This window comes from Carassius carassius, chromosome 33, assembly GCF_963082965.1.
Source record: "Carassius carassius chromosome 33, fCarCar2.1, whole genome shotgun sequence".
In the NCBI taxonomy this organism is placed as follows: Eukaryota; Metazoa; Chordata; class Actinopteri; order Cypriniformes; family Cyprinidae; genus Carassius; species Carassius carassius.
This window is the reverse complement of record NC_081787.1, coordinates 17782996-17805955: the sequence shown is the minus strand read 5'-3', so window position 1 is coordinate 17805955 and position 22960 is coordinate 17782996. Positions and strand designations below refer to the sequence as shown.

Genomic DNA, 22960 nt, shown 5'->3' with positions numbered 1-22960 from the left:
AAGAGAAGGGGGAGAAAATCTCAGAACTGATTTTTTATACATCACTGCCTTTGCAGGGTTTTGATAACCTGAGTCCAAAAGAGGAAGTTGGCAGATGTGTTTAGTTTACGGTCAGTTATGTCTCCCTCACAGATAACAACTTGCCGCTGTGCTACACAAACACGAACTAAATTCAAAGTTGTGCTCATTAAGTAGCTTTAGAACACTTGCTGTAGTTCATGTAGGCTAATTAATTCATATTATTAATTGCAGGACGCATTCAGCAATGTTTGAAGCAGATTAATGTTTACAAGTTTAATACAAGACAAGTTTTTGTTGTGTGTTTGTCTCTCACACGCTGGTTTACAGACTTTTTTGACTGGCAGTAAATTATAAGCCTGCAAATGGATAAAATGAACCGTGTAACAAGTTGGCAAGAGAGTTTTGTTTGTCATATACACTCTATGAGTCCTTCTATGAACACAATCGGTCATTTGAAGAAGTGCAGACCCAAAAATATGCTGTTGGGTGCTTTTCTGGCCTAAATATATGAAATATTTTATTGTCATTTTATCAATAATTTTGTATGATGATATAAATATATATATATATATATATAATTCTTTTCTTTTTTTATTCCCATGCCAAAGACAAATTTGAATAGAAAATGCAAACAACTGAACTCAAAAACTAATTTTTTATTAAAACGAAATTATTTATGTGTGCACAAATTTTGATTCTCTACCCATCACATCACTTACATTGTAACAATAAGGAAGAAAAGACATACTGTAACTGCAAGACATAACAGTTCAAAAGCTTTCAGGTGTCATATATTTATTTATTTATTTAGCCTGGCAGGTAAAGCATAACATATCCACCTTGTCAAATAAAATAATCAGAAAATCTGTTTTAGTTAGTTATTTTAGCTATTTATAGAAAATCGCTGTTGAATCTTAATGCAGATCATAAAACCTCATAAACCCAAACATTTTAGTTTAAACAGTTCATCCTGTCATGTTCAGAATTGTACTTATGATGACATTACAGCTTATGATGACAGTGATATGAATGGGTTAACACTTAAAGTTATTCTTTTTCTGGTACCTTATACAGTACATGGTGCTGTTTTGTGTGTGTGTGTGTGTGTGTGTGTGTGTGTGTGTGTGTGTGTGTGTGTGTGTGAACTAGGGGCTAATATGCAAAAACACAGTGATTTATGATGCAGATCAAATAAATGTGTGTAAATGTTTGCTAGTTATACATGAAGTTATTGGTATGTGTGGTTGCAGTCCCCTGATTAAGGATCTGGATGGCTTGTGGGAAACAGCTCCTCCTGACCCCTGCTGGTCCTGCAGCCACGGTAGGGCTTTATCTGACCTCAGCAGTCTGGATGAAATCCTGAGTGATTTTTCTTCCAATATAATCTTGTTTAGATGCGGAGATGTCCTGCACTCAGGCCAGAACAATGGGAGCCTGTTTATTCATCTGTCAGGGATAAAAATCACAAGTTCGAACTTGTTTGCAAAACTTTATTGCACACCTCTCCTTAACAGGCTACATTTATGTACATTCATGGACATTACTTGCATGTCATGAGAACTTGCAACATCAGAGAACTGCAAACTAGTGTTATTTTAGTATAATTTGGATACTATTATAGTTTTTATTAATATTTTGAATTAGTTTTTGTTTTTATGTTTTCATTTTTGTTAAAAGTTTGTTGTGTTTTTGCCATTTTTATAAGTTATTGTTTTTTTAATGTCAATATAGTTTTTATTTTCTTTATTTAACGTTTTGTTTTAAGTTTTATTTCAGTTAACATTTCCTTTATTTCACATTTTACAACACATTTTTTATGGTTTTATAAAATTAACTATAAAAATCCCGCAATTATTATTGAAATATTAAACTCTTCAAGTAAATATTTTACACCTATCAGGGTGCAGCTTAAGAAAACATTTGGAAACTCTATATTAGTAAATGTAGAAGTTAACATTAACTAAGATTAATAAATGCTTTGGAATAATTTAGCATTGTTAGTTCATGTTAACTAATGCCAACAAATGGAACCTTATTGTAAAGTGTTGCCAAGTCCTATCAGGGCCTTGTTCTTACTGATGTTCACCTCTACTTCCTGTAGATATGCTTTGTCTTGGCTGTCAGCATCAAACATCACAACAGAGAGAGAGTGAGATGGCAGAGAAAAGGAGGAGGGTGGGGTGGAGGAAGAACAAACATGTCCCTTTGAGATAGACTCTAGTACTAATATTGACCAGCACGCTTCAGAAAACACAGACGCACGACTCCAATACAGTAATGAAAACCCCACAAAGGACCATCGACACGTTTTATCAGCAACCTGAATTAGAAGCGTCTGTTCACCTTGATTGCTAGTGTTCATATGTTTCACTTACACACACACACACACACACACACACACCACTGCACATGCAATCAGCCAGAAAATAAGAACATGTGGCACAAAAAAAAAACAAATAAAAAAAAAAACACCTTTTATGTGCTCAGCAGGTACGAGTCCAACTATTAAAACACACACACACACACACACCACAAAGCTAAAGTTGGTGAGTGCATAATTTAGAAATGTAATTTCAGACTTCATCAGAGGCTTGTCCATGTAATATTTTTTTGCATGTCATTCATATCCAACAGATAACCAAACAGTTCTGAAAGTGATACTCCAACCAAAACGTAAACTTCTGTCATCATTTATGTCGCCCATATGTTGTCCCAAACCTCTGGGAGTTTCTTTCTTTAATAGAACATAAAAGAAGATATTTTGAAGAATGTTGTTAACCAAACAATTTTTGTTTGCTATTTACTTTATATGAATGCACGGTCACAAAAAAAGGGCTGGTATCTTTTCAAAAAGTACACTTTTGGACCTTTTATGCCCCTTAAGCAAACTTGTACAAAATACAATGGAAGTCAATGGGAACTAAAACTGTTTGGTTACAAGTATTCTTCAAAATATCTTCTTCTATGTTCCACAGCAAATATGATGAAAAAACGATGACAGAATTTTTAATTTGTGGGTAAACTCCCCTTGAATGAGTTACACATTAAGATTTAATGCTTCTTAGCGGTTTGTTGAATCTTCTAGCCTTATGTATGAGCAATAATTATAATGACAATTACCTAAGCAAACACTTTTAAATATGTACGCCGTAGTTTGTGATGAGAGAATCAGGTTTTAGTGGGGCAGGAGGGAGGAACCCAAAGAAACGGGAGTCACATTTTACCCAGGTTAAACCAGGGATCCTCTAAGCTATGAGCAAGTCGTTCCTCTCTCTGAAACAGTTACTGTTTCTATTTGTTTTGGTGCTGATAGGCTTTTAAGAAATGATAGCTCTTCCTGCACTTAAGATGGAAGCTTCTTTATTATATCCTGAATGAATGAATAAAATGAATGAATACATAAAAAAAAAACAAGTGATCCCTGATAGCACACATACATCATAGAGATGTACATCTGGAATACATTTTTTTTTTAGTGTTTGCTCATCTGCAACACATCTCTTGAACGTTTCCTGTCAGACATTAAATAGGCATTTAGAAAATATCATATGATGTTTATGATTTAAAATGTGTGTAAATCTGACTTTTTAAAGACTATGTTTGTACACAGCAAATGCTTTCAAGATAAAGTGCTCTTTAACAGACATCTTGCTGACGTACATGTACATTTTTTATATTCAAATAGAAAACAGTTATTTAAAATTGTGTGTGTGTGTGTGTGTGTGTGTGTACATACAGAAACACACATATACATTATATAGTAAAAACAAAAACAAAAAACAAAGAAGTGTTCACATCTGTCACATCTGTTAAGAAAACTAATTCCACACATTTAAAAAGAAATGTACATTCAGTAGAACCCATATCAGATCAAGCACTACTCCTAAATAACAAAAAAAGAAGATTAAAGTTCACTGAGACACCCTGAAAGTTAGTATGAGTGTGTTTACAGGGTGAGTGACGGGACTGATGATATGAGTTTTGACATTGGACAGATTGCGTGTCCCTCGGTGAGCCCCGGGGAGGTGGAGAGGCTGGCGGCTGGGGTATGAGAACGTGTGTGTGTGTGCATTTCAGGACAGGCTCACAGATGTGCGTGACGACCCCACAGTAATGGAACTGCTGTCGCTACGCAGCACACATTGCATAGCAACCAGATAACATCAGTCAGATTTCAATGTTTAGATGTAAAAGGTTATAAATTAATTAGCCAGAGGCAGAGACAAGGCTCAGGGTAAACAAGAAAACTGTAATATCAGAATACAGCTTCATTACACAAGTCATAAATCTGGTTCTTTTTTATCATCTTCAAACTGCCACGGAGTTAAACCATCAATCCACAGGTGACCAAACTAGCAGGTTACAATTTCCACAAGTTTAATTTAAAAAAATGATATGCACAGTCTCTAAAACAAATTATCATTGTGACTGCAGTAAATGTGACAGTGTCAGGCAGCTTTATGACCTTCGCTACATTAGGAGGTGTTGATGTGTTTATTTCCATGCAAACAAACTGTAATTGCACTTCCAAAAAGTAATATGAGCACATCTCACAGCAGAGAAATTGGAATGATGCAAAGGATCTTGCAGGAAGGAATGAGAAAAAACATACGACAGATGTCTATTCTGCTTTTCAGAGAAGTAAAAGGCTGTGAGGCAACAGAGGGATTTTCTCCTGCTAAAAAGTCAGAGCTGCAGGTCAAACTGAGAACTAAGCCAGGCTCTGCCTTTCATCTGGTACAGCATCATATTATACTGACAAACTGTGTACCTGCACTCATGCATTCGCAAGTTGGTGTTAATTCAAACGTCGCTACATAAAATACTGTCTTTGATCATTTTCATGTCATTTTTGCCCCAGACCTACATTTTATTGTAACTTGGCATGACATGTATGACACACTAAACTCATTAAATCACCTGCCAACATAAAAAAAACAACAACCTTGGATGGTGTTTATCTGAATTAGCCCTATGCATATTCAAAAACAAGGTGTCATGGTTACGTACATTTTTAAAACATCATGATGAATCTCAAGTTTTTAACTAAATACTAAAAAATGCACATTTTAACAAGCATAGCTTTTGAAGCAGAGTTACCAACAGAGTTATCTTGAGATTATTTATTCACACTTGACAGCTTAAAATGAAGTGTGAAAAAAAAACCTGTTTGGAATGGAACTCTTGCATACACACTGTGCAGTGTACACTGTTGCATACTATATAAAAAAAATTAATGCAATGACGCTTATTTCAATGTTACATGAAATTATCAATTTTTATAGGTTTATTCGGTGAGTGGCTTTCAGGTATCACAAACAAAAACATCAACAAAAAATGTGTGTATATATATACACACACACCACTGGTCAAACAGAGCTATCAGAGGAGTTTCTTATGCTTATCAAGGCTGTAATTATTTGATCAAAAATACAGGAAAAGATATAATATTGTGAAATGAAATATGTAAAATAAAGTTTTTCTATTTTAATATACATTAAAATCTAATTTATTCCTGTGATGCAAAGATGAATTTTCAGCATCATTACTCCAGTACTAGACCATTTCCTTCAGTAATCATTTTAATTTATTATCAGTGCTGAGAACCGTTGTGCTGCTTAATATTTTTTTAGAACCTGTGATACTTTTTTTCCAGGAATCTTTAAAGAATAAAAAGTTAAAACGAAGAGCATTTATTTTACATTTACATTTATTCATTTAGCAGACGCTTTTATCCAAAGCTACTTACAGATGAGGACAGTGGAAGCAATCAAAAACAACAAAAAGAGCAATGATAAATAAGTGCTATAACAAGTCTCAGTTAGGTTATAAATAAATAGAAAATAGAAATATTTTATAATATACAGGATGTGTTAAATTGTTAAGAAGTGATGGCAAAGATTTATATAGTTAGAAAAGATTCACATTTTGAATAAATGCTGTTCTTTTTAACTTTTTATTCAAAGAAAAAAAGTATTGCAGTTTCCAAAAAAATATTTTGCGGCACAACTGTTTCCAAAATTGATCATTCTAATATTATATTAGAATGATTTCGTAAGGATTATGTGACACTTTATACTAGAGTAATGACTGATGGAAATTAAGCTTTTCATCACAAAAATCAATTCTATTTTAAAGGATATTAAAATAAAAGCAAGGAGTAAATTTAATATAAGAAATACATTTCAGATGAGAAATTAAACTATAAACAAATGGAATGTTCAACAACAACAAAACAAATCTTAAAAAAAAAAAAACATTCACTGCTGTTTTTGTCAGTAGACATTTTTATGGTGCAGAGGTCATGACCTGTAAAAAATAAAAAAGACGACACCTAATAACACCATTTTTTCTTGGAACAAAGACACCGGAAGATCTCTATATATCCTGTTGTTTTGTACATATAAAAACTAAACGAAGAAAAAAACGTATTTGCACATATAGGACTTTAGAAAGATGAAATGAAACATGTTTTTTAACAGTAACGATGTTGCCAAGCGTGGTGATGAATGACGCAGCTGCCACCTGCTGGTCAGGAGCGGAACGTCTCTAATGATTGTTTCCCCAATTACACCAGCTATATAAAAGATTCATTTACGCAAACACGAAGAATCATCAATTTAACAGCTGTCTATAAAATCTTAATTGTGTAAGTCTCCGCATCATCTATGCTCAAGACTGAATTTTGAGCGTGCTGCGCAGAATCCGCCCACTTTCCTCAAGCGTGTCCAATAGTGTCTCCAGAGAGTCACGAGGTTTATTTTAATGACCTTTGCTTGACTTTTCCACTGATTGACAGGTGTGCCATCAATCACAGGTGGACAGCGGCATGGAAGGACAGCAGCTACAGCAGGTGAGCGAGTTTATTTACAGTTAAAATTTATAAACAACATATTTGTTTTGCCAAAACTTTGTGCAAGTAAGAATTTGACGCAATGGGAGTTTATTCCAGTCATCACAGTTTGACGTTTGAGAGCACTTCAGCTCACCGGTGTAACCTGGCAAGCATTACATCGCTTCTCTGATTTGATTGCTGGCAGGTTTTGAACCCGCAGAGACTGAAGTCACTACAAGAATGGATGCAGAAAAGCTCAATCACTTTAACACAGGTCAATGGGCAGAGGAAATACGGTGGTCCTCCTGTTGGTAAATACTCTTGAATTGAACTTCTCAATTAAAACAAAACCTGTGGCATTTCAAGCTCATTTATGTCTCATAGCATGACACTGAAGTATAATGTGAATGAAGACAGCTATAGCACATGGCCTGTCATTTCCCTAACAGGTTGTTTACCTGTTCTGGAAGATGTTTTAGGAATGAATCCTCATCATCTTGGGTTTAAAACAGCTTGTCATGTAGGACTGATACATTGTAGCTATCTTATTAAATTCGAACCATGCTTCTCTTTTGTTTTTTCTTTACCTCCATTGAAGCATGGACACCTGTGGCTCAATTAGACTGCAAGTCAATTATTGTTGATTGGATGGGTTTAGATTATTGCTTGAAGAAGATGATTGGTTCACGATCACTTTTAGAGTAAAATTTGTAGCTAATGGAATTTAAATTCTAATGTGTTGATCACTTTAGATGTATAGAACTTTTTAGTTATAAAATTGTTTACTTCAGTCATATTCAGATTGGGGTTAACTGTAAAATGCCTTTTATATGTTTCAAAAGTCATGAGTGCATAGATGGTAACTTCCTAGTAGTTTTCGCTCAATTAGAACATGTAATTTCTTTTTGAGTCTCTTATCAGTTGTGATGTTTTCATCAGTTTTTCAGAGTATAATTACACTTTTAAAAGATCATATCATGAGGAATTGCATCTGCCTTGATCTTCATATCTAAAAGAGCTATGAAATAAATCTCAAAATATATGTTTTATAAAGTCAGATCTTGACAGTTGAGCATTTCAGTGTCTATGATGGTCATAATTTATTAAGAGATGTTTTTAATCACAGTCTGAACACTAGTCTACATGAATTCATGAAGCTTTGAAGTTACAGCTAACCAGGGTTCTTATTTATTTATGTTTTGATTCTTTTATTTTTTAAAGCTTTTCAAAAAGTGTATTTTAGCAAAAGCGTGTGTGTGTGTATGTATAAATGAAGCATAACTTCAATTCTAAGTATTATGTTGCATTTACACATAGATACTGTATGTATAAATGTATTCATGTACATCTTTCTCATACGGTTATAAAATTAGTTTCAACAAGTATTTTTGAAATCTATTGTCAGTCACATTTGTTTTTGATCAAACAAAAATTATCACACTCTTTGACTTTTTCGTTTTTCTTTAACTCCAGGCTGGCAAGGTCCTGCTCCCGGCCCGGGCTGTGAGGTTTTCATCAGTCAGATCCCATGTGATGTCTATGAGGACCACCTGATCCCTCTTTTCCAGAGCATTGGAAAAATTTATGAGTTTCGTCTCATGATGAACTTCAGTGGGCAGAACCGAGGCTTCGCGTACGCTAAGTACGGCGACCCGGTAACCGCCTCTGCTGCCGTTATGACCCTGCATCACTACCGTCTGCCGGAGGGGGGATGCCTGACCGTGCACAAGAGCACAGAGAAGCGGCAGCTGCGTCTGGGGGATCTTCCAACTAGCACAAATCAGGGGGAGTTGCTGACGGTGCTGCGAATGATCTCTGACGGGGTGGAGGAGGTCCTGCTGAAGATGGCCGGGCCCAAAGGGAGAGAGGTTGTGGCTCTAGTGAACTACTCCTCCCACTACGCCGCATCCATGGCCAAGAAAGTGCTTGTGCAAGGTATGTCGGGACATGGAAATATTTGGATATGAACTGAATGGCTATTTATTATTATTTTTAAATAATGTAGTATGTTGTTGCATGTGCAGTATGTGAATTTTTTACAACTTGATTGCAAATAGATTGTGACGAATGTCTATTTTAAGTAAATGCTGTTCTCGCAAATTTTCTGTTCATCAAAGAATCTTTAAAAAAGGATCACATTTCCACAAAAATATGAAGCAGCACAACAGTTTTCAACATTGATAATAGTAAATGTTTCTTGAGCAGCAAGCCAATATATTAGAATGATTTTTGAAGGATCCCGCGAGACTGGAGTAAGAGAAAATATTGTAAAATGATGTCACCGTTAATTAAGAACAGATATTTTAAGTTGTTTGTTTTTGTCTGTTTTTTTTTAGCTTTTAGGAAGCAGTACGGCATTTCCATTACTGTGAAATGGATGTCCTCCTCCAAGTCCAAGCATGTCACCGAGACCGGAGAAGATGACCGCTTTACTCCACCTGCTCTGAATCCATTCCCCAAACCCTCCATCACCCCTCCCCACCTGCACCCTCAGCCCTTGCTTCATGATGTCCCAGCCCACCCATCAATCCAGCCCTTCTTCCGGGCTGTGGGAGGTCCTGCTGGCCTGAGAGATGAGACGATGCCTCGAGCCCCTGTGAATCAGGACGCCGTGTCTCAGCTGCAGTGGATATGTGAGCTGCATAAACTCGGCACTCCGCAGTATGAAGTCCGTTTCCATCGCACCAGCTCCGACGGTTTCCTCTACTTCAACTTCAAAGTCCTGGTCCCAGGCCTTCTTTTTCCTCTGAACGGGGTTATCCAGATCCTTCCAGGCACCAGCATTCAAGCCATGAAGGCAGAAGTTTATCGAGCCGCTGCCGAGCAGGTGATCCAAACCATGTGTAAAGTCTCAAACTTGCGACCTTTCTAAAATTTAGCTGCTTTTTGCTAATGTAATGTGACATTATATGTTTTCCGTTCAGTATTATGGTTTGAAGGCATGTACTGTTCCAGTTTGAGATGAGTAAGTGGAAATTAATGATTAAACAAGTATTTAGTTTAATGTTAAAGAAAAAAAAAAGCCAATATAGGCAGTGATATTCTTTTAATTTTACAAGCTCTTGAATTCAGTGCTATGAAAGAGTTTTGAAGTATTATGTTTTTGTTGGTATAATGTTTTATAATATTTTAACTATGTAATATTAATCATTTTTGTTAGTCAGCCTCATCACATTTGGATGACTGCATGTTTTCACAACTTCTTATTTTGAGTGTTTTTCACTGTATTTGACTTTTCACGATTTATTTGGAGTGTTTGTCACGTTTGTTGACTTTGCATGGTGTGCCCTTGTTTCCTTGTTTGATGGGTTGTACTGACTATAAATGACTTTTGTACAGTAAATAAGTTGTTCAAGAAATAATTCTTGTGTATGCTATTGATCAAGTGCCTGATTATGACTTGGATGAGAAGTCTCGGCAATTTAAAATACCCTAACACAAGTATTAAACTTTCATGCAGAAAATTGCTACAGATATGTATGGTACCTCAAATTACATGGGTTGTTAAGGAGAGATATCAAAAATTCATCTTTTAATTTTATATCAATATGATTATAAATTTTTTATGAAAAATTATTACTCTGTATTAAATTTACTACTGTGAAATTGTAAAAAAAAAAAAAAAAAGTTAGTAAAGTTAAAATTCTTATTGATCTTAAATATTCAAATATTACTACTGTAAATATTTTTTAAATAAATATACTGTAAAAATCACAATACTCAGCGGTCTGAAAATAATTACTACTGTAAAATGTCCCTATAAAAATACAATTACAATATTAATATGTATAGCTGTCTTTAAGACAAAGTAGCATAGAATGTAGAGAAAATGTAATCTTGCATGTGGCATTAACTGATATGACTGACACATTAAGACAAGACAAACCATCTTTGTTACTCCATTTATTTATAGATCTGACGTAATACAAGCACATTTTAAAAGAGCAAACAATGAGTTGAATGTTTACTCCGTGTACATGTTTGACAACTGACACAATTGTAACTGGCGTTTGTCCTCCTCTGTCTGTATGGTGACTGTTTTTAAGACAACAAGGTCCGTTTCCTGATCTCATCCACCAGATCCACTCTGGGCACATCAACCTACAGGATACCAGACAAAGTATTAGTTATTATTTATTTTAATTATTATTTTTGATCAGACTCCCAAAAGACAAAAGGTATAAAAATGTAAAATAACCTTTTATTTGAGTAAAAGTGAATGTGACATGCTGGCAAAAATAGTCAAAATGCACACTGGGTAATTTTGAGCTACAGAGAAAAAAAAAGAAAAAAGAATTTTTTTCAATTTTTATGTTTTCGACAAAAACATTTTCATTAAGCCCTCATCTAGTGATCCCACTGCTCCAAATAACAATTTTAGATGTTTAATTACCTTTATTTGTATGTTTTCTGAGAGGAGTAACTTTTCTACACTGTCATCCGAAGTATGCAATCCCGATAAATACACACATCATTATGGTATTTAAGTATTCACCCAAACGTAAAAAAAACCCTAAAAATAAATTTTTTTTGAAAATGTGCTCATTGTGATTCATACAGGTTCTGGTCCTATAATTAGAATATCATCAGAAAGTTGATTGTTATTTCACAAATTCCATTCAAAAGGTGAAACTTGTGTATTATATTCATTCATTACACATTATATTATATATTACATTATATATTAAAAATGTTTATTTCGTTTAATTTTGAAGATTATAACTGACAACTCCCAAATTCAGTATCTCAGAAAATGTGAATATTGTGAAAAGGTTCAATACTGAAGACACCTGGTGCCACACTCTAATCGGCTAATTAACTCAAAACACCTGCAAAGCCTTTAAATGGTCTCTCAGTCTAGTTCTGTAGGCTACACAATCATGGGGAAGACTGCTGACTTGACAGTCGTCCAAAAGACGACCACTGACACCTTGCACAAGGAGGGCAAGACACAAAAGGTCATTGCAAAAGAGGCTGGCTGTTCACAGAGCTCTGTGTCCAAGCACAATAGAGAGGTGAAGGGAAGGAAAACATGTGGTAGAAAAAAGTGTACAAGCAATAGGGATAACCGCACCCTGGAGAGGATTGTGAAACAAAACCCATTCAAAAATGTGGGGGAGATTCACAAAGAGTGGACTGCAGCTGGAGTCAGTACTTCAAGAACCACTACGCACAGATGTATGCAAGACATGGGTTTCAGCTGTCACATTCATTGTGTCAAGCCACTCTTGGACAACAGACAGCATCAAAAGCGTCTAGACAAAAAGGACTGGACTGCTGCTGAGTGGTCCAAAATTATGTTCTCTGATGAAAGTAAATTTTGCATTTCCTTTAGAAATTAGAGTCCCAGAGTGTGGAGGAAGAGAGGAGAGCCACACAATCCACGTTGCTTGAGGTCCAGTGTAAAGTTTTCACAGTCAGTGCTGGTTTGCAGTGCCATGTCATCTGCTGGTGTTGGTCCACTGTGTTTTCTGAGGTCCAAGGTCAACACAGTTGTATACCAGGACGTTTTAGAGCACTTCATGCTTCCTGCTGCTGACCAACTTAATGGAGATGCAGATTAAGTTTTCCAACAGGAATTGTGCACCTACACACAGTGCCAAAGCTACCACTATCTGGTTTAAGGACCATGGTATCCCTGTTCTTAATTGGTCAGCAAACTCGCCTGACCTTAACCCCATAGAAAATCTATGGGGTATTGTGAAGAGGAAGATGCAATATGCCAGACCCAACAAGGCAGAAGAGTTGAAGGCCACTATCGGAGTAACCTGGGCTCTCATAACACCCGAGCAGAGCCACAGACTGATCGACTCCATGCCACGCCGCATTGCTGCAGTAATTCAGACAAAAGGAGCCCCAACTAAGTATCGAGTGCTGTACATGCTCATACTTTTCATGTTTATACTTTTCAGTTGGACAAGATTTCTAAAAATCCTTTCTTTGTATTGGTCTTAATTAATATTCAAATTTTCAGAGATACTGAATTTGGGATTTTCCTTAGTTTTCAGTTATAATCATCAAAATTAAGAGAAATAATCATTTGAAATATATCAGTCTGTGTGTAATGAATGAATATAACATACAAGTTTCACTTTTTGAATGGAATTAGTGAAATCAACTTTTACTTATATGACTAGCACCTGTATACATGCAATACAAGATTGTATTAAATTATGTAGCCTGTTTTATTCATAACATTGTTTTATACTCAGTTGAAATGTTTTGTGAATGGCATGACATTGTTGTAAATGTTTTTACCTCTTCTCTGCTGGCTACGTTGCGCAGTTTGACAACTCCGTCTTTGAGTTCTTGTTCTCCTAAAATGGCGACCAGTGGAATCCCAGTTTCCTCACAGTGCTGCAGTTGACTCAACAGCTTCGGGTTTTTCTTATATAAAACTTCAGCCTACAGCACAAAATACATAGTTCAGAGTCAGAGATCCACAGTACAACTTCAAATTAATTTTGGGTTTCTTGATACGACATTCAAGCAAATGCAAACCTTGATTCCGGCATTCCAAAGCTCATTGGTCAGTTTGAGTCGCTCTTCTAGAAGGTTCTTCTGTGCCGAGGCCACCAGTACTTGAGTTTCAGTGGTGCGAACCTTCTCTGAAGATGCCTGAAGAACATGGGATCATTCCATATTAGTATTTAAATACCTTTCATATTATAATACAGTGGCACCATTCTACAAATGCACAAAATGTAATACAAAATAGCATTAAATAATAATAATAATAATTAAAAAAATATATATATAAATATATATTTTTTTTTTTGCAAATGCCATTTCATATTATGTTTAAATGTAAACACTATAGTATAACACAAGTTTCCAAAACAGACTTATAAAAAAAAAAAAAAAAAGTCATTATACACCCTTAAACCTCTTTCTCTTACTCACCTCGGCCTTCTGCTCCATGATGGAAAAGATCCTCTCAATCCCAATGCTGACGCCCACACAGGGCACTTTCCTGCCCTTGGGGTCAAACATGCCCACCAGACCATCATATCGCCCTCCACCGGCCACACTGCCAACGCTTACGCCAGCTTCATCTGCCCCGTTCTGCTCTGCAGGCGTGGACACCGGTGCCTGGATGGTCTGGGACAGAATCGCTTCATAAATCACACCAGTGTAGTAGTCCAGTCCTCGAGCCAGACTCAAATCAAACACCACCTAGAGAGAAAGAGAGAGAGAAAAGATTTCAAAATTAAAGGCGCAATATGTAATTTTTCTGCTTTAAAAATAGCAGATATCACTATATCTATGTTATATATATTTTTTAGTTGTGTACAGTTTCCACGAACTTTCAAATCCGGAGAAAATTATAGTTTAATTAGAAGACACGGCACGTTTCTTTATTTCCGCTTTGTCGCCCGTCTATGACGTCATATAAACTTTGACCCCTCTAGTTTATCTTACTTCCTGCGGAACCCGGCGGAGCCGCCAAATACAAAGGTGAACAGAAGCAAAGACGAGACGAAGAAGAAAAAGTAGTAGCTAGCCTTGACTATTATATTTTATATTTATATTGTTTATATTAGTATTTATACCTCAAGCAATAACTTAGTTATGGATCATGATTATGCTTTGCCTGCACGTTCTGTGAAGCGCAAACGTACGGGTGAAATAAATGACCTGAGAAGGTTTTGGGACGAAGAAGAAACGAGACACGGGTAAATATTGGAGTTCCATTTCCAAGATAGAGAGAGCTTCCTGACAAGCTGAAACTACAGAGAGATGCTTGCATTCTAATAAACAGGTATGCATCCATTCAGCTAACTATATCTATCCGTATATTTTGTGAAACGATGATGTCTTGTGTAAAACGCAGACGGACTAGCTCTCATGTAGAGTATAATGTAAATCTACATGTGTTCTATATCTAGCTGGATAAAGTAGCTTCAAATGCAGTTCACTATCTTGTTCGATATCATAGTATAAACATAATTATAATTATTAACGAAAGGCAACCGTGTTTTTTTAACATTACTACTAGCTAGATGGAATATTGATTTGATAGGGGTCTGATAATTCATATATCTCTCCGTTCGAAAATACGTGATTGTCAAAATACTAAGGCCGGTGACACACTGGCTGCGTGGCGGCTGCCTCGCGTTTTCTGTGTCTTTACACACCAGAACCGTGCTGCTGCTGCTGTAGGTGACATAGAGGGAGACCGCTGACAGACCAGGCTCTTGTCTTCATGACAACAATATCTATACTTCATGTTGAACATAAATATAAAGCCTACTGATAAAGGACACCGTCAACAGTATTGACGGCAAAATAGACTATGTTTGACAGGTGCAATATTTGAAAATCGATAATTATTTATTTCTTTTTTAAATTACATTTATATCTGAATTTATATCTTACCTATTGACTTTCAAACATCAAAATGTCATGAATTAATATGTATTTGTTTACAAAATTACATATAAACATATTTTCCTATTATATTTTGCCTGGAAACGCTTCCAACATGCTTGCTTATCGCTTGAAAAATAGGCGTCGGTTCTATTTCTAGCATGCACGTGGTTTCCGTGCGGCTCGAGCCACGCCTGAGACGCGCGTCTCACGCAGGCAGTCTGCAAGCTCTAACCTATTAACATGGGAGCCGAATTAAAAACTGACACACCACGCAGCTGAGACGCTTGCGCCACGCATCCAGTGTGTCGCCGGCCTCAGTTAAAATGTGGGGAGCGACAGAGCGCGTGTTCCAATGAACAACAACTCCCATGAGCCTACGCTCTTTCCCGACGTCATCAAAGTACGTCTTATGTTATTATTTTGATTGAGTGACCCCTGGTGGCCAAAAATTACATACTATACGTTTAATGAGGACAAACGAAAAGAACAAGATCACAGATGCAGAGTGTGAATGGGTGTGAAAAAAGAAGTAACGAACATGAAATTATAACTGGATTTACTGAAATGAAACACCCTTGTAATAAATTCTATAGGGTGTGTATTTCTTATCTAATGGGTCATTAAATGTAAGGAAGATGCATGTGGAGCATAAAAATAATCAGGTGTGAAGTGATACAGCATTAGCAAGTTAATTTTGAGTTCTAACGAGCTGTATTTAAGTCAGTTTGGTAACAAGTTTTGTCACATCAAGCTCTGTAGCTCCACCCACAGTGAAATCTCATTGGTCCAAAATACTGCTCTATATTACAGAAAAATGCAGTTATTTTGATTGATAAATATTCAATGAGAAAAGACTGCAGAGTAGAAGAATTTTCACTACAACCTTTTGTTCAGTTTTAAGGACAACAGGGAATAACTATTTTCTTTTGAAGTTCTTGACCTCTGACCTCACCTTGTCTGTGACCTGGAAGAGCTCCAGGTAGCTGAAGAGCAGCTTCATATCGGTGAGTCCAGTGCAGGCCTGTTTGCTCTGGGACAGTCTGGGGTCCTGAAGCAGCCTTTCGGCCAGATCCTGTCCTCCTGAAGGTCAAAGATGTCAGCAGATGTAGGGTAACACATCTGGTCAGGTAAAAACTGTAGATGATTGTTAAATGTGGGAGTGATGATTGTTTTCTCACCTTGCATGCTGACATACTCCCCGATCCGATCAGCCACATCCGCTGAAAGCCCTTTCTCATTCACCATCTCCTTTTTTACATCCTCCCAGGCCATCTATAAACACAACGATGAGCAGGTCAGACCTTCAATCAGGGATGGGTTGACAATATCGATTAATTTAATCAATCACATCCCAAACCATTTGGAGCATGCCTCCTATCCAATAAGCATTTTTGCTTAAGTCTTAAGTCTCAAGTCTGACCTCTCACCTTGTCCAGTTTGTCCACTGTGGAGCAGATCGTGCGGAACTTCTCGTCAGGAACGCCGCACACAGCAAACAATCCATCTAGAATGCGTCGGTCATTCACCTGAAACACTGCAAGAGTTACTACTGCATTTTTATCTCATAAAAAAACTAAAATGACAAGTGCTCTAGTGATGATGGCTGCATACGAAAGCTCAGGCAGCTCTGACTTGTTGCAGTGACTCTCAAATCTGAATCAGGACAGGCTTCTGAGGTAGTTTGAACTAAACATGATAACTAAGCAATATTATATTATGACAAAACTAATTTCTAACTCGAAATGACATCAAAAGTTGGTCAGAAAGGTACATTTGCACACAAACTTCATCTTTCAGATGCCATCTTTATTTTTTAACTCCGCTGTCACAGAATGGAAAGCACAGGATAGTGAGATATTTTAAGCAGTGATGGATACATCTACGCTGCATTCAAAAATCAATCAGGGGTGCGCTTCCCATACAACGACATAACTCTACTAGGAAACTAATTAGTCAATCACAACTGTTTCCCGTACACGGTCACATCTCTGTCATTTGAACCACATTAGTTCAACAATATAGGGCCGTTGTTCATGACATCACACACATGTGGTGGTGTAATAACTTCTGCTAATTAATTGATTCAAGATCTCCGCGATGCTGCGGTGTTGAACACGGTGTTCATTAACGTGCATGCGCACTCTTCAAAAACAGCGCTTATTGAGGACACGCTAAAATGTATTGATTAAAATGTATATATTTATATATATTTAAATAGAATGGAAGATATATATTGTACTGCATGTTAGCTTGCTTATTGTAGAGCATAGTTTATTTAAGTCCATATCTCTTTCTAACAAGAAACTATGCTTCTAACTAGAGGTGGAGAGCTGTAGTTCTTACCATGTAAGTTTGAGACACTGTTTGCGAATGTCCATTTGAACTATGGATTCGGGAAACACAGAATTGTTGAACTATGTTGGTAACGATGGAACTTGCGACCATAGTTGGCAAACGATGCTTTTGGGAAACGCACTCCAGATGAAGGCATCACAGCAGACAGGATGTGACACGGTCATTGGATTATGCCGTGCCTTGTTGCCTTCAAACCTCAGAGTGCTTCAACTTTCAGACGCAGCCCACAACACTGCAAATTTCTCGTGATGACCAGCAACCAACCTTAATACGAAAATCTCCAAGATCTAATTCGTTCAGGATCTCGTAGACAATCTTCAGACACTCGGCATCAGGGATCATGGCATCGTACTGACCTGCAATATCAAAATCCTGCAGCCACAAAAACAAGGTTTAAATTCAAAATTGAATAAATAAAAAATTTATGACAACAAGAGATTTCCATTACCACAATTAGTAGTAATAATAATAATAAAAATAGCTAATTTTACTGTACTTACACACTGGTAGAACTCCCTGTAACGGCCCCGGGTCATGGCTGGGTTGTCTCTGCGGTACACTTTAGCAATGTGGTAGCGCTTAATGTTGGTGATTTTATTCATTGCGAGATAGCGAGCAAATGGGACCTGAGGAGAAAAGAGTCAAGGAGCCAAATGCAGACAGCACTCCTGAGTCTTCAAAAAAATGCTATGCAATTATGGTGAGATGCACATGTGCACTTGGCCATATGCTAGTGATTTTAGGCACAACCCAAAATGGCTTTTACAGCAATAATAATTACCCACTAATCAAACGATTCAATATAAGTTCAATAAAAACATGTCTGATGGATACAGTGAGGTCATATCTCAGAGACAGAAGTTCTCCTCCCTGGTCCTTCAGATCGTAGATGAGCTTGGAGTCTTCACCGTACTTCCCTGTCAATGTTTCCTACAGAAACGCAAATAAACAGACTCATTACTGTGAATTAATGCAAGTATGTGATGCTCAAACTAATGTGTAACAGCTCAAGAGACCTTCAGCTCAAAGACGGGGGTATCGATGGTTTCAGCACCATGGCGTTTAAAGCAGCTGATGATGATGTTGAAAACCTTTTCTCTGATAGCCATCTGCTTGGGGTTATAGTCCCTGGTCCCCTATAGAGAGGAAATGAGAGATATAATACAGTAGCTCACTGCAAAATGGCTCACTTTAAACACACTGGTGTGTCTAAAATGTCAGTTTATGTTATACCTTAGCTGTTTTGAGAACAAACACATGTTTTCCCTCATCTCCTCCCAGCTGAGCTTTGAGCTGCAACAGTCTGGCCACTTCTTCATCAATCTAAAAACAAACAGATGTAAACTTTTATATTTTAACACCAATTCTCATTCTTATAATTTAAAACATCTCAATACATTATGGTTGTATTTGCAGTTTTGAATTACAATTAATTAAAACTTTTTTTGCACACACACAACATAATTCACTTCCGTCTGCATTAAGGAAATTAAAATTATGGGGGTTGGAAAACAAATTTTCTCAAGTGACCTGTTATTTTCTAAGCCTTTCATTACAATTTAAAATAACTGTTTTCTATTTTGATATATTGTAAAATGTAATTTATTCCTGTGATGCACACAGTGCAACATTATTCTTCAGAAATCTTTTTAATATGCTGATTTCCTGCTCAAGAATTTTCTTATTTTTATTATTGTTGAAACTTAATGAAACTGATATATATATTTTTTTTTTACTATTATCAATCCTGTCAACAGTTGTGCTGCTTAATAAAACCATGACACATATTTTCAGTATTATTTGATTAACATAAATTAAAAACAGACAATGTCTGTACTGATACTTTTTAGCAAATGAATGCATACATTTAATGTTGAATAAAAATATTAATTTCTTTCTAATACTAACCCTAAATAGCACTGCATAAATAGTAAGAAATTACATATATTTTCCTTGATTTTGAAGTGAAATGTGACCTGCTATTTTCTCACCCTTTTAGTACATTTATTTTTGTTCTTTAATAAGTTCTGTATGGTTTTGGATGGGGAAACAGGAAGCGAGCAGATGACAGGCACCAGGTAAAGCTAAAAGACATAAGTTAGCAGAGACTGAAATGAAAAGGTACCTGTGATAAAGTCATTCCAGAAGAGAAGCGCAGAGATGGCAGGTTCACAGCAGACCGACGGCCCATGAGTCCAGGACACAGCCACGTGGAGACAAGCCCCAGAGCATTCATTATGCACAGTCCAAACGCACACCAAAATCACAGTCCCATACAGTCCAAAAGCAGGTGAACCGTCCGATCCCACAAACAGCGAGGATAATCCAGGTGTGCAGTAAAGGATGATGGTGGTATCCACATTAACAAGCAGAAAGAGCAGGAGAAAAGTGGTGAGCAACCCTGTGTCACTTGGGCCCCATAAGAGAGGCATCACAGCAACAAGGAAGCAAAACAATGAGAGGATGCCATCAAAATCAACCAGCACCCCAAACTGAGTTAGAATCGCATCACTACTCTTAGATGAGTGTTTAAACCATATTAGGGGCTTTTTACCACCCGGTGAAACATAAAGCCCTCACATATGGCTCAACTTGGCACTTCTCATGGGTCTTTTTGTTTTCAGATTGTTATTGTCCTATGTTATAGATGCGTGTTACACACGTGCTTCAATATGAGTCTTGTTTTCAATCACTGATCAAGTGATTTATGGACACTCAATAGCTTCGCTTTTTCATTCTACAGAAATCACTATGACTGAATGCATTTCATAATATCCACTGATCAGTACAGATTTATTTAGCCATGCACATACAGTTATGATGTCCATCGTGACTGACAGATAGATAGATTGCATGAGCTGGCTAACAGTTAGCCTCATGCCGCATGTCTAATACAGAATAACATTAATTGAATAATAAATAATGACATTGGAGTCAATTAAAACTACTTACAGATATCATAACCTGTCATGCAGACGATACGTAAATATTTATGGTCTCCAGTTTTTTTTATATGGAAGATGCAACCGGCAGCGATTGATCACACTTTGATCATGTGTTCCGTCATTACTCTTTGAAACGCATCAGCTCTTATACTAACCTGTTCTTTACTCGCTTTCTCTGATTTCAGTTTCCTGACAACCTCTCCTTGTGTTTTAATCGCCTCCTGTAGCTGTGCTTTATCGGCCATAGTGCTTCCGAGAGCCGATGATGAACTGCAGTCAGTTACTGCGGGCGCACACGTTAAACGTCACTGCGCTTGCTCGGATGAACGCTAGGGGCGCTAAATAAAAACGAGGATAAAAATTATATTATCGTTCTTGTTTAAAAAAAAGAAAAAAAGAAAGAAAGATATGGTAGTAGTGCTCCAGCTAGTTTCACGTATTTTTATGATACATACATACATACATACACACATTTTTATCCCTCATGAAGAAGGGTCACCTACAAATTTCTAAAGGCTTTTCTCACAACTCGCTCGTTACACCAATGAATAAAGTTGGGTTTAGATTTAAACCATCTCCATTTGTGAATAAAAAACCTCCCAAAACATATCAGAGAATTTAGAAAAAATTCTAACTCTTTGTTTTCATGAAAAATACCAAACCTAACTACCTTCACATTGAATGGTGGTAATTCAACATCTTTGGAGCATAACCAGTTTTGCATCTCATTCCAAAAGAAGTGAACTGAATCACACCAAAAAAAAAAAAAAAAACATGTTCTAGAGTTTCAATACTTTTTTTCACAAAAAACACAATAATTTGTATCAAAATTAAGTGGTTGGTAAGGTAAATCTCATTTATAATCTTGAAGCACATCTCTTTAACTTTTGGAGGGAGGGGGTAAGACAAATAGTTTTTACTAATTTTTTTAACTTCATTGCTATCAAAATCTTTAAGCACATATTCTTGTCTAATTGGGTTTGGATATAAAAACTTTCTAATAACTCTATTAGAGCATTTTTTATTACAAAAATCATGACCTTCTAAGGAAAGATGCGTCAATTCCGGGGAAACTTTGGAGTTCACAATATCTTCTTTAACGATTACTCTTAAAGCAACTGGAATGGCTCTAATAATTCGATTGTAAATATTAATGGTACATTGCAGTCAGAATTTCGCACAAAACTCTCTATGTAATAACAAATTCCCATTATCATCCAAAAAATGGGCAACCGCCCAAATCCCTTTGGATTTCCATTCCTCAAAAAAAAAAACTGATTTTCTACCAAATTGTATATATCTATTATTCCAAACTGGAGTGTTATGAGGCATAAAATTATGCTTAAACAATAATTTCCAATAAAGCAGCACTTGCTGATGGAAGTCAGAAAGTTTTACTGGTAAAGAGGTACACTCAAAATCACAACGTAAAAGGAAATTAATTCCACCCAATTTTTTAAAAATTGCACTGGGACAATATACCAAAAGGATTGAGGATTACATACGAAGGATTTTAACCATTTTAATTTCAATACACCATTCATAACATCAAAATCAATCGCATTTACTCCACCATCTTCATACTTTTTAATCATGTCATCCTTGCTTATGTACTGACATTTATTCCTCCAAATAAATTTAAAATTCATCTTATTTATTGCTGTAATCATTTTTGTTGAAATGGGCATGGAAAAGGCTGGGTAGATAAGTCTAGACAAACTATCCACTTTGGACAAAATAACTCTTCCAAAGATTGTAAGATCCCTTTGCAGCCATCTATTCAATATCAATTTACAATTCTCTATGTTATTCCATACATTTTTATTCTCCATTGTTACTCTCTCTCTAGAGATAACAATCCCCAAATATTTTACTTCCCTCTTTATTTGAATATTAAATAATGATTGCAAAGGAAACTCATGTAAAGTTAACATTACGCATTTCTTTAAATCCAGATAGAGCCCAGAAGCCTTAGAAAACATATTAACTGAATGTAAAGCTAAAGGAATTTGTTGTTCATTTTTTAAAAACAACGTTGTGTCGTCTGCAAATTTACTTATTATTATTTGTCTATCCAACACTGATAACCCTTCAATACCATTATTTTTAATCAATAATAAACAATAATGGGGAACTACTACAACCTTGACGAATTCCCCTTTTAATAGGGAATGGTGTGCAAGTTCTATGTCTTAGAGCTACCGAACTATTAATATCATTATATAACATTTCAATTAAATTTATAAATCTTCTTCCAAAACCAAAGTGCTTCAAAGTTTGAAGTGGAAAAATGGATGCTCTACCGCATCAAATGCTTTAAAGAAATCTAAAAAAAATAAGAAATCCACTTCCTTGAACCACCTCACTATAGTCAAGTAAGTCCAAAAGCAATCTAACATTGTTATGAATTGACCTTCCTTCTAAAAAGCCT

The 22960-nt window shown here is 36.3% G+C and overlaps 3 protein-coding genes across 4 annotated transcripts in view; 1 reads left to right on the top strand and 2 right to left on the bottom strand.

Moving 5' to 3' along the window:
- Positions 1-7450, bottom strand: part of LOC132113888 (GDNF family receptor alpha-4-like) — a 39145-nt gene extending 31695 nt beyond the window's left edge. Inside the window, exon 1 of the mRNA XM_059521929.1 lies at positions 7315-7450. The gene's annotated coding sequence lies outside the window, so the exon portion shown is untranslated. The remainder of the gene's footprint in view (positions 1-7314) is intronic.
- LOC132113889 (dead end protein 1-like) lies at positions 6549-10218 on the top strand. The gene is made up of 4 exons (XM_059521930.1): positions 6549-6874; positions 7062-7167; positions 8330-8791; positions 9193-10218. Exons 1-4 carry the CDS (start codon positions 6851-6853, stop codon positions 9726-9728), a joined length of 1128 nt encoding a protein of 375 aa, XP_059377913.1. The 5' UTR covers positions 6549-6850; the 3' UTR covers positions 9729-10218.
- Positions 10219-10846: 628 nt separating this feature from the next.
- On the bottom strand, positions 10847-20842 carry LOC132114273 (histidine--tRNA ligase). 2 transcript variants are annotated; one of them, XM_059522382.1, is made up of 13 exons: positions 19710-19854; positions 18818-18907; positions 18601-18720; positions 18419-18514; positions 18085-18210; positions 17849-17956; positions 16657-16755; positions 16408-16501; positions 16182-16309; positions 13760-14032; positions 13358-13474; positions 13115-13261; positions 10847-10957 (listed from the first exon to the last, which is right to left on the bottom strand). In XM_059522382.1, the coding sequence occupies exons 1-13, from the start codon at positions 19818-19820 to the stop codon at positions 10898-10900; spliced, it is 1569 nt and encodes a 522-aa protein (XP_059378365.1). In that variant the 5' UTR covers positions 19821-19854; the 3' UTR covers positions 10847-10897. The 2 variants fall into 2 exon arrangements, with proteins under 2 accessions (XP_059378365.1, XP_059378366.1); XM_059522383.1 differs by lacking the exon at positions 19710-19854 and adding an exon at positions 20685-20842 and having other exon boundaries at positions 10848-10957.
- Between the last annotated feature and the right edge of the window lie 2118 nt (positions 20843-22960).

Excerpts from the sequence above, each read along its gene's own strand:
- LOC132113889 (XM_059521930.1), top strand. The coding sequence starts at position 6,851 with ATGGAAGGACAGCAGCTACAGCAG. Across the intron at positions 6,875-7,061 it reads AAGGACAGCAGCTACAGCAG|GTTTTGAACCCGCAGAGACT; the intron begins GTGAGCGAGTTT and ends GATTGCTGGCAG. Across the intron at positions 8,792-9,192 it reads CAAGAAAGTGCTTGTGCAAG|CTTTTAGGAAGCAGTACGGC; the intron begins GTATGTCGGGAC and ends GTTTTTTTTTAG.
- LOC132114273 (XM_059522382.1), bottom strand. The coding sequence starts at position 19,820 with ATGAATGCTCTGGGGCTTGTCTCCACGTGGCTGTGTCCTGGACTCATG. Across the intron at positions 18,721-18,817 it reads TTGTTCTCAAAACAGCTAAG|GGGACCAGGGACTATAACCC; the intron begins GTATAACATAAA and ends TCCTCTCTATAG. Across the intron at positions 18,211-18,418 it reads CTCTGAGATATGACCTCACT|GTCCCATTTGCTCGCTATCT; the intron begins GTATCCATCAGA and ends TTTTCTCCTCAG.